Source organism: Capsicum annuum, unplaced genomic scaffold (genome assembly GCF_002878395.1).
Source record: "Capsicum annuum cultivar UCD-10X-F1 unplaced genomic scaffold, UCD10Xv1.1 ctg2069, whole genome shotgun sequence".
NCBI classification, from domain to species: domain Eukaryota; kingdom Viridiplantae; phylum Streptophyta; class Magnoliopsida; order Solanales; family Solanaceae; genus Capsicum; species Capsicum annuum.
The window spans coordinates 145,735-157,869 of NW_025826576.1; the positions used below are offsets into that span (position 1 = coordinate 145,735).

The following is a 12,135-nucleotide window of genomic DNA, read 5'->3' on the forward strand; positions in this document are numbered from 1 at the left end:
TGCTAAAATCTCCTTGTAACTTGAAGGGAAAATTTTCACCGGCTTTCAGATTAGCATCCTTTGTTCCTTAAATTGATGGTGTGAAATGTTAATTGAAGTATGCAGGTGATTATTGCATAGTAGACTAATGATAGCAGTGGTTTAATTTGTCCTTATCAAGAAGGATGGGTTTGTCCTTATTGAGAAAAAGAAACGGTGGTGTCAAAGTAACTTTGATCCTTTTTGTTGTTTTAAATTTTCATTATTAAATAGAAAGAACGTGATGGTTGTTAACATTGTACAGTAATATTAGTATTGAACATTAGCTGTGCAGTTGCCTTCTTTGGCTGCAATTACAGATTTATCAAATGTAGTTTACGAAAAAAAAAAAAGAATAATTTTTTTTTAGATCTAGAATTTTTAGAGTAAGAATTTATAAATTTGGGAATTAAATAATGATCCATTTTAGTTGATATTTGATGAATTAGGACATATTTTTATGGGTATTATATGTTTTGAACAGATTCTTATCATTCGAAAGTTTTACAAAAGGGCAAGTTTGTAAATTGATACTTGGGCATTGATTCGAGGCAAGTTGAGACTTTTCTTAGATTTTTTTTCAAAGTGCTTAATTGTTAGCTATGAGTAATGGGAGTAATGGAAAATGGGGGTCCCGTATAGGTGATTGTGACAAGCATTTATGCGTGTACCGATGTTGCTTGAGGGGATGAAATAAGTTAATTGTATGTTTTGAAATGTTCCCCCTATTTGCTAGCCCGATGGGCTGATTGACTTTGGTAAATGAATTGTTTTGGGATGGAAGTTGCATGCCTGCAAATCATGCATTGCATATATTTATTGGGATCGAAATGCATTCCTGCACAATATATATATTTATTGGGATCGGAGTGCACGCCTGCAGAATATATATTATTTGGGATCGAAGTACACGCCTGCGTAATATATTTATTGGGATCGAAGTGCACACCTGTACAATATATTTATTGAGATCGGAGTGTACATCTGCACAGTATATGGACCTTGTGAGTCCCCCAATGGGTCTTGACCTTGAAGCCATTGTTCGGTAGGTAGTAGGTGTGTGTGCACAACATATGCATTGCATCACATTGCGTTGATTCATTTGGTTCAGATTGGTTAAGGTGTATTTGTTGACCTTATAGTTATTGTATATGTGTTACTTGTTTCACGCATTTTGAGATACTTAAACTTTCTTTGCTTTTGTATTTAGTAGTTTGTATTAGTGACTTCCAGACCTGAAATTATGTATGTTTTGATTTCACTATCCTATTAATCTATTTATAAGATTATTCAGGATTGATTATGTTCGTATTTTCTTCCACTTCTATAAGTTTGGGGTGTTGTTTTCGAAATTGGGTTCTTGTCATGGAGGGTAGAATAGGTGCCATCATGATCCCAAATTTGGATCGTGACAATTAATAAGAAGTACAATTCTGTAGGAAAATACTTCCAACCGTACGTGCCTCTACCTTAAGTTGTCAAAATCTTACAAACAACGAGCTATATGGAACCCATTCTTTTCTATATATTGAAACTAATTAATAGGATTTTCTATAAGTTTGATCTCTTGAGTAATGAATTCTAAGGTATGATCCCAAGTGACATTACGATTTTTTTTTTCTTAATATCCTCAAATTAGCTAACAATAAACTTGAACGTTCAATCCCACCTGAAATTGGCTCGTTAGATCGACTCAAAAAATTGTGTTGCCAACATGTTGACAGGGCAAGTGCCATTTTATAACGTACACGTAGAGTTTAGCCTTATTTTACGATTGATGAGAAATACAGAAAGTATTGAAGATCAAAAGACACAATTAGATTGCAATATATACAAATTTTACAGATATTTAATCACAGACATTTAACTGAAAAGACAAAGTATTTTCTGCGGTATTAAAAGTTAATCCTATACCTTGGAGTTCATAATTTCCTAAAATTGTGAAGCCTTCGTCCCATGCATGAAAAGCCAGACAGTATAGCCCGTGAAAATACGTCACGACTTGTTGGTGTGTCAGTAACACCATATTATTCGGGTTTTGACCGCCGAAGTACATCCTCACAACGGGAAAATTTGGTACAACACCCGGATCCACGTTATAGCAAGTGTCGAAAGCTCCAGGAGTTGGATTATCAACCAAACTCAAGTCTTGTACTTCTTTTCTGAATGTGTCACGAAATACATTATAAATATCTCGAGGGAAATTGGTAATAACTGTTCCAGTATCCACAAGGCAACCACTTTCTATGGCAATTGATGGGTTCAGAGGGATTTCCCTTTCGTTAATAAAAGCTTTATAAAGGTTGACGAAATAGAAGTTAGGATAGGCGGGATTTGGTAATAGCTCTGCTGATATGGAGTTATCAAATGGCGTTGTGTGGAAGCTAATTGTTGCACTTTCAGAGTGCAGTCCTGGTAGACACATGGACATAATGTCTGCTTCAAATTGCTATGGTAATGAATATCCACTTGTCAACACTCTACGCCAGAGGCCAGCAATTCCAGCATATTCAGGACCAAAAGACCTGTCTCCGCTCGTTTGATCCCTTCCACATCCAAAAAGAATCCTTTCCTGATTTTGGTCTAAAACAAAAGTAATCACATCCCCCGCAATCCAACCTTTTGTTCTTCTTTTATCCGCGTATGTCACATCGTAGATACACTCACGAGTACGCTGGTCACATCAATAAGATTGGACGTGAAACAACTTTCACTTTTTGCAACGCAATCAAGTTTTTCATACGTTCCCGAATTAGGTGCAACATATATAGGATCAGCTTGATTGTAACAGCCCCCTTCCGTACATGGTTTACATTGCCACCATATCAAATCACTGCCAGTGTCTATTAGCAAGTAATTTTTAATTTGTTCACCGCCAATAGTAAAAGATGCAACATACTCACCATTTACGTAATATGTACTGGTTGTTTCCGGAACCTTGACATCGGCAGTTTTACTCTCATGCTTAATGTGTGGCCTCATCAGATTTCCGTTTGCACCAATTGAATTACCATTTCCAAGTATTGATACCAAATAACTTACTCTAGCTTGAGAACGAGATACCTTACTTTCAAGTAAAGAGTCATAGTCCTTGAACTTTGACTTTTCAAATAAATCACGACTGAAAAGGGTAAACATATAGGATGGCATTGGAGGATCTGGAAGCTTAGTTAGATCAATAGACATAAATCTTTTTCTAGCTTCCATAATATAACTGGAGTTAAGGGATAACAAAGATTTTTCATTGCCAAAAGCTACTAGAAAAATTGAGAAAATAATTGAAATCAAAAGCTGAATTTGAAGGAACTTCTCCATATTGGATAGAAATTATTGCTTGATTTGGTTTGAGATATGTCTACTGCTGCTTGCACTCATCTATATATACTTTCATGTTTATGCCAGAATTGGAAGAAACATAGGATTTGAATTATGTATATCCTATTTTATGCCAAAATTGGAAGAAACATAGGATTTGAATTATGTATATCCAATTTTATGCCAAAATAGGAAGAAGCATAGGATTTGAATTATGTATGTTCAATTTTATGCCAAAATAGGAAGAAACATAGTATTTGAAATATGGATATTCAATTTTATGCCAAAATAAGAAGAAACATAGGATTTGAATTATGTATATTCAATTTTATGCCAGAATAGGAAGAAACATGAGAAAATTGAAGGAAAGATGTCTTTCAAATAAATGAAGGATTGATGACATTGACCAACTTAAAGGGTCAAACATCATTTGAAAACTTGATTAAGTTAATTGTGGAGTTGATTAATATTTTTAAAACTTTCTAATTTTTTTTTTAAATTACAAATCAACCCAACTCACACCCCTCTTCAATCCAAATCAACTATTCTCTCTCATCTCTCTCTCGACAACTTCTCTCAACTCTCTCCCAAGCAACAGTTCTGCAAAATTCTCCCTTCAATCTCCGGCGAAAAATAGTCGGGCGAGTTACCTTTTTACTTTCAACCATCAATTGACGTGAAGACTTCTCCGGCGACAACAACTTTGAGTTCTTCGTCGTCCCATTTTCTTTTTCACAGGTAAAAAATTATGAAGAAACAGAGGAACTTGAGCCAACTACTCTTCTAGTATTGAAATGTGGACTGAATAAAACCCTAATTTCTGGTATTTCTTCTTCTTGTTGTTGTACTGTTGATTCGGATTTGTTGGTGATTTTTGTTCACAATTGATATTCTTAGTGTGTGTATGTGATGTGTTGGTGTTGCTGGGTTGATTTGTTGTTTGTCTTGGAAAAATGGTATTGAAACAAATGAAACAGATGATGCAATAGATAAGGACATCTGATGCAACAGATGAAGACATCTGATGTAGCAGATGTTAATATTTGATGCAACAGATTAAAACCTGATGTAACTATGAAAATCGATGCAACAGATGAATAATCTAAACGACTCTTCTATTTTGAAGAAATCTAAATAATATTGATCCAACAGATAACTAATTTTCCAACAGATGAGTGATATGTTTCAACAGTTCAGTGATCTGTTTTTATTCTCTCCCAAGGTTTACTCATCATTGCTACAGGTCAGTTATATGTTGCAACAGATAAAATACCTACTGCAACAGATCAGTGATCTATTTTTATTGTTTCCAATGAATTACTCATCCGTTGTAACAAGTCATTTATATGTTGCAATAGATAACAAACCTGGTGCAATAGATTAGTGATATATTTTTATGATTTCCAATGGATTACTCATTCGTTGCAACAGGTTGGTTATATGTTGCATCAGATAAAATACCTGGTGCAATAAATTAGTGATTTGTTTTATGATTTCCAACGGTTTACTCATCCGTTGCATCTGGGTCAGACAGATTAGAGATCTATTTTTATTATTTCCAACGGTTTGCTCATCCGTTACAATAGATGGGTTATATGTTGCAACAGATAACATACCTGGTGCAACAGTTGTGTTGTCTATTGGAACTATTTTTTTTTACCATTTTTCATGTTAGATTTATTGTTATCCTTTTTTAACTATGCATTAATCAATTATAATCTATTTTATGTTCCTGTTAATTTAAGATAATAAGGCTCCAAAAAGAAAAGAAACCGTATCAAGTCCAAGTAAAGGAACAAGTGCAGCAGCTCGGCTACATCCACCACTCTATGAGCTTGCTTTACAAGCGTTATCTCAATCAGGAGAAGAAGATAATAAATACGGGAAGGTGGAATGTCTCAAAAAAGATGATCCAAATGTTAATAGCCCTTCCGTTGAAGAGCTGGTCAAAACATTCAGCATTGATCGTTATCCCATGAGAATGCAGTGCGATGGTTCCATAGATTTAACAGGTGATTTCGTGGTTAAGTCAGCCATGGGAAATTCTTTCGACACTTTCAGAAAAATACTCTGAGAACAAAAATTAGATGCTTATTTTAGGGATGGGCAATATCTTGATTTGCCGGAGGACAACAATTCTCTTTTTCAGATGAAAATAATATACGATCTTCTCAAGCATAGGTTTATGTATGAAAACAAAGACAAGATGGATGAAGTGTGGATAAATTACTATGGCATGCCTATTTATTTTGGTTGAAGGAGTTTGCCAAAGTTACCGGACTAAAATGTTATCCTCCTTCTCCTTCTCAAGTTATACCTACTCTTGTTAAGAATTCGTGCCCTACTGATTATCTTATTTTCGCCTAACTATTGCCTATTGATGGAACGGGTTGCCTGACGATTTCCACGGAAGCAGTAAAACAGAAAGTAAAGAACACAGTGAATTTTTACGTGGAAAACACCCGGCTCAAAATGTAAAAAACCATGACCTGCACCTCTACAAGATTTAACCCCAACTTCAGTAAATAACTTTGAGCCTCAACAACGACTGATTACAAAACGCTTGTAACCAACAAATAAGAATTATAAACTCTAATCCCTATAACTCAACAACTAGGAATTAGAAACTCTAATTCCTAACTACACACACACCTCTCAAGGTATGCGTTCCCAAAGTCTTTGAGTTTTCCCAACTCGAAGACTAACTCCTAGTTCAGTTTGTAATACAGTGAAACTAATATTACATCAATAGTTCAAACACAATGAACAACTCTAAAAATCAACACTAAAAATCTTAGCTGGATTTTGTACTAAGGACCAAGTTCTTCAACATGTTTCTTCAATGATTGAGTAGCACTTCGTAAAGTCAATCTGTCGATTGTGTTTTTCTGCTTTTTAAGTGCGTGAATTACTCTGAATGATGCATCTTCTATTTAAGCACAACTCTTCAACGAGTCATTCTTTATTTTAAACTCCTCCTTTAATCAAAACTCTCATTACATAGAGTTCTACTTCAAGTGAGACTCTTTCTTTAATTCCGACTCTTGTCTCCTTAGTGTTGTAGTAAAACTCCAACTCTTTTAAATCAACACATTCTTATTTATCAGAATCTTTCTCCTCCTACACATAGGACTCTTCAAGATATACTCAGAAGTGAAACTCCTTCTTCAGGTAGGACTTCTTTTTCAACTCAAATTGCTTTCCCTTATTATTAAGTGTTTGAATCAAATTCAACTTGTTATATTCCCCACATGATCAGTAGCTTGAGTATATCAGAATTAGGCTTGCTTATTCGTTCTTGTCTTTAAGCAATCTTGTCTACATCTATCAGTGAAACTGGAAATTTGCTTTTCTCTGCGTGGACCAGCTCAAGTAACATGTTTCATTCATGTGTCAGTTTGTCAATCATCAAAAATACATAGTACCCAACAAATTCTCCCTTTTTGATGATGACAAACCTCTTGTCTTGTGCATTCAACCATCTTCACCTATAGGCACTAAAGTATAAAACACTAGAATGAAATAAGTTAGTCAATGGGTTATAAACATTGCACAACCCTATTATCTCCCCCCTTTTGGCATCATCGAAAAACCATTTCAATGTAATAATATACTAGCCAAAGTGATTTGTTATGCTATTCATGGCCACTGGGGCTATCACCAAAACAATCAGGCAAAGACTCTAGCCAGCATAGTAATGTATTAAAGAGAGAAAAAATGAGTCAATTTAGCAAATATAACCATTCCATTTAACTGACAGAGCATGTTCCATATTAAACCTAATCTAGTACTGAACAAAGAAAAACAATTGAGCATTAGAAAAATACGGCATAAAAGTGGGACATGGCTAAGGATACAAATAGTGAGGAGCTGATGAGGAAGGTGGAATAGGTGATATCAACTGTGTCTATTGATGAATGACTTTAACATTTTCATCCCTCTATCAATAGGGTCAAGCTTCAAGGTCATGATCCTAACCTTAAGGATCTCTTATTCCACTTCATGACTGTCTTGCGCAGCTTTTAGTTCAGATTTTTTTTTCAAATAAGTGTTAGCGCTCCTTATTGAAACAGGTAGAGCAACATAATTCATCTGTTCAAGAACGTCTATTTTTTTTATAAGTCAAACCTGATTTAGGACTGAGAAGTCCTAAAACAAATAACTAATTAGGAACTAAAAGGGAAAACATGTCCCTTTGCATTCTTCAGAAACATATGTTGTATGTGATTGATGATCAAGTTTGGCAAATCCATGATACACAACTAATATTTTGGTTGAGAAAGAAGAAGGAATTTCTGATATAGGATTAACACATTTGTGCACACCCATTTGGAGAGAATCAAAGAAATTTTGGTCAACCAATTCATTGGCTTTATTAGACAATGAGAGGATGAAATGTGTGGAATAGGACAGGTGTGCTCAACTGTTTCAACTTAGATAGCCTATGCTTATGTCAGTGTAGAACATACCTGATAAGAAGAACTTTGTGGTCACAATTGCTTGCTTGTACCTATTTTTATGCACAATCTAATACAAAATTAGGTTAGAAAAGTCAAAAATCTGGAATTGGGACACACAACTAAATGTGCAAGACTGAATAGAATAACTTTTTAACTAATAAGATTAAGAAGAAAAATGATTGTTCTAGTCAATCATTGAGGGGAGTTCATGCAATTTTAATCATTCCCAAGTCTAACCTATTCCTTTCAAAATGCTCTCTACTTAGTGCCTTTGGTGCTTCTCCAGTCAATTAAGTAACCCACATAGTCAACATTTTTATAGCCCTCAAGAGTGAAATTACTTTCATTTGAATACCATAGTCTCAAGCCATTGATTCCCATGAGATATCTCAAGATTCGTTTGACAACAAAAATTTTTATGAACTACTAATAAAATTACCAGCAACTTGTGTTGATTTTATTGATGCATCCATTTCTTTATTTGTTGTTCCCCTGTCAATATGCCCTCAGTCTATACAACAGTTGACCCAGGTGGTACAACATGTTCCTATGCATGCTCATCAGTTTCACAGTCATTATTTTTTCTCATTTTTTTTCTTTTTAAATCTCCCTTGCTTCCCCCTTACACGAGCACTACAAATATGGACATCTTTCAAATGATCCATTCCCCCTTTAAATGTGGTGAGTGAAAGAAACTTTATTTTTTTTCTAGTCTTATGCCTTGAGCAAGCTTTATTCATGCATAAATTTTGCTTTCCTCTTTTCACTCTCACCTGCAAAACAAATTAGGGGTTAACTTTAGGCACCCAGACAAGCTTGGGTCCTTTCTTATGAGAAAATGGATGAATCAGGTTTCTTCTAGCCCATGCAGGCAACAGGTTATGCGACCAGTTTTAGTTATTATTTCCTTGGTCTGAGATAGTTCATTTGCCAGATTTAGACTGTTGGATCTGCTTTTGGCAGCAACAGGACATTCAGTGGTTGGATGTCCAAGGTTTCCACAGATGTAGCACAAGTCTTAATAAACATCAAGACTTTTATGAAAACCTAACCCAGCTTTTTCACTGTGATATCTTTCACTCAACTTCTGAACAATTCTGTCCACCTGTTTGCTCTTTCAAGGTCAAGTTTTAGTTTAGAGACTTCTTGACTCAGTTTATTCACCATTTTTGTTGCATTATTGCACTCTTCTTTGTACTTGACCAATTCAAGTTTAACTTTTTATTGTTCTTTACTCTTGGTGTTTTTTCTTTTTCAGAAAGTGTCAATTTTAGAACTTTAGACTTAAGATCATTATTTGAAGAATCAAGTTGCCTGTTTCTTGAGAGAGCAGTTTTTTGTTTAACAGTGTTTTTGCAAGCTTCTAAATCAATAAAATCAAATATGATTCTTGCAACACTGTTGAATAGCTCATCCCTATCAGAAGTTGATTCTTGGAAGTCATCGATTAGTGCACTCATCAAGGAAATAAGTTTTGTTTTAGAAATCAAATGTAACTTTTCTTTAAGTTCAAGTATACTTAGCTCAGAAGCATCATCTTCTTCCTCCAAGTCTGAATCTCCAAGAGCCATGAGTGCTGCTTCATCAACTTCATCATCATCTAAGTCAAATCCCTAAGCTTCTACCATTTTAGTTCCATCAATTTCCATTTCATAAGTTCTTAAATTTCCCACTAATTCATCCAGGGTCATGCCTGCAAGATCCTTATTTGCTTCCCTGATTGCAGTCACCTTAACATTCCACTTTGATTTTGGTAATACCCTCAGTACCTTATTGACTTGTTCTTCTTTAGATATAACTTTTCCTAAGGAGGTCAGCTCATTTTTTAAGGTAGTAAGCCTTGTCATTATCTTATGCAAGGTTTCATTCTCCTTCATATTAAATTCCTCATACTCAGTAAAGAGAAGAGAAATTCTGAATTTTCTTACTTGAGATGTGCCTTCTGAGCATTTACTAGAGCATCCAAAATTTGCTTAGCAGTGATACATGTTGATACCCTGTTGTATTCAGCAGGTCCTAATCCACAGACCAAAATGCTTTTGGCCTTACCATTTTTCTTTAATGCCACTAAGTCATCAGGAGTGAATTCACTTTTTACTTTCTTGACCTGTTTCTCATCTTCTAACTTCATTAGAATAGTAGTACCATCAGTGATCCTATCCCATAACTCGTAGTTTTCACCTTGAATGAATGTTTCCATCCTAGCTTTCCACCAAATGAAGTGAGAACCATCAAAGAGTAGAGGTCTAATAGTGGATTGACCTTCACTATGCCCAGTAGGTGGTGCAAAATTCATCATATTGATCTTTGTCTTAGGTGCTAGCCCTTTTTAAGACAACCTCTTTCTGATACCACTTGTTAAGAATTCATGCCCTACTTATTATCTTATTTTTACCTAACTATTACCTATTGATGAAACGGGTTGCCTGACGTGTTCCACGGAAGCAGTAAAACAGAAAGTAAAGAACCCCATGGATTTTTACGTGGAAAACACCCGGCTCAAAAGGTGTAAAAAACCACGACCTGCACTTCTACAGGATTTAACCCCAACTTTAGTAAATAACTCTGAGCCTCAACAATGACTGATTACAAAAATCTTGTAACCAACAAATAGGAATTATAAACTCTAATCCCTATAACTCAATAACTAGGAATTATAAACTCCAATTCCTAACTACACACACATCCCAAGGTATACATTCCGAAAGACTGAGTTTTTCCAACTCAAAGACTATCTCCTAGTTCAGTTTATAATACACTGAAACTAATATTACATCAATAGTTAAAACACAATGAGCAACTCTAAAAATCAATGCTAAAACTCTTAGCTGGATTCTGTACTGAGGCCAGGTTCTTCAACGTGTTTCTTCAGTGATTGAGTAGCACTTTATAAATTCAATCTGTCGATTATGCTTTTCTTCTTTTTAAGTGCCTAAATTACTCTGAGTGCTACATCTTCTAGTTAAGAACAGCTCTCTAAAGAGTCATTCTTTATTTTAAACTCCTTCTTTAATCAAAACTCTCATTACATAGAGTTCTACTTCAAGTGAGACTCTTTTTTTAATTCCAACTCTTGTCTCCTTAGTGATGTAGTAAAACTCCAACTCTTTTAAATCAGCATATGCTTATTTATCAGAATCTTTCTCTTCCCACACACAGGACTCTTCAAGATATACTCAGAAGTGAAACTCCTTCTTCACGTAGGACTCCTTTTTCAACTCAAATTGCTTTCCCTTATCATTAAGAGTTTGAATCAAATTCAACTTGTTATATTCCCCACATGATCAGCAGCTTGAGTATATCAGAATTAGGCTTGCTTGTTTGTTCTTGTCTTTAAGCAATCTTGTCTGCATCTATTAGTGAAACTAGAAATCTGCTTTCCTATGTGTGGACCAGCTCAAGTAACATGTTTCATTCATATGCCAATTTGTCAATCATCAAAACTACATAGTACCCAACAACTCTGACCCAAAAGAAAGTACCCCGCACACCTAAAAAAGGCAAAGGCAAGTCGAGTAATCGTGAGGACCTGATGTCCATTGTTGGTTCAAGCTTCAAAAACAAAAAATTTATAGAAGCGTTGAAAGGTAAAGGACTCTCAAAGAAGCACAAGCAATCATTGTGCTTGGTTTGGTTTGTACATAATATTCTTTGAGTGAGAGACGTTAACAACAACATAAGCCCCGATTTAATAAATCACTCTAAGGATCTTGAGGCATTTAAAAACTATCCTTGGGGTTATGAAAGCTTCAAAATAACTATCCAATATTTGTTGACTTCGTTGACACCAAAGACAGTCAACTTATATGGCTTTCCATGGACCTTCATGGTAAATATTTTTTTTATCATAATATGATTCAATCATGTTTTATTCAATAATGTTTTTGATTTATTGGCGTTATGTTATAGGCTTGGTTATTTGAAGTCATTTCATATTTGAGATAACAAGTGAAATACCAGGAAGAAGTTTTCTTTCCAAGAATTCTGAGATGGTTGTCGACCAAAACCGATAAAAATGCAAAATTTCTTGATCTTTTCAATCCCTCCAAGGAAGCAGTGAGTCCAATTCTAATCAAGTTTTTGTTTTAATTAATGCTTATTTTAAATGATTTCATCATCATTCTAATATATGTGCTAATTTATTTTAGATTGTTCATCCATGGCTTGTTCCGACCAACCGAGAGTTGAAGATGCCATTTTTTCATACTTTACAGTCTGTGCAAACTTTACCAGACCCTAAGGTCGTTGATGGAATAAAAATGAAAGTGTTTGGAGCAACAACCATCACAAGAAAAATAATTTTGAAGGATGGGCTTGTAGTTGATGATGGTAGTCGTAGTGG

At 35.0% G+C, this 12,135-nt stretch overlaps 1 protein-coding gene across 1 annotated transcript; it reads right to left on the reverse strand.

Moving 5' to 3' along the window:
• Positions 1–288: 288 nt before the first annotated feature.
• Positions 289–9,993, reverse strand: LOC124890609 (protein ASPARTIC PROTEASE IN GUARD CELL 1-like). The gene is made up of 5 exons (XM_047402399.1): positions 9,722–9,993; positions 2,686–3,232; positions 2,488–2,590; positions 1,933–2,430; positions 289–326 (listed from the first exon to the last, which is right to left on the reverse strand). The coding sequence occupies exons 1-5, from the start codon at positions 9,991–9,993 to the stop codon at positions 289–291; spliced, it is 1,458 nt and encodes a 485-aa protein (XP_047258355.1).
• Between the last annotated feature and the right edge of the window lie 2,142 nt (positions 9,994–12,135).

Bases quoted from the DNA above. Each gene is read 5' to 3' on its own strand.
- LOC124890609 (XM_047402399.1), bottom strand. From the start codon at position 9,993: ATGGAAACATTCATTCAAGGTGAAAACTACGAGTTATGGGATAGGATC. The intron at 2,591-2,685 runs GTGAGTGTATCT...GACCAAAATCAG, and splicing joins TTGATGTGACCAGCGTACTC to GAAAGGATTCTTTTTGGATG. The intron at 2,431-2,487 runs GTGGATATTCAT...TGTGTCTACCAG, and splicing joins CTGGCGTAGAGTGTTGACAA to GACTGCACTCTGAAAGTGCA.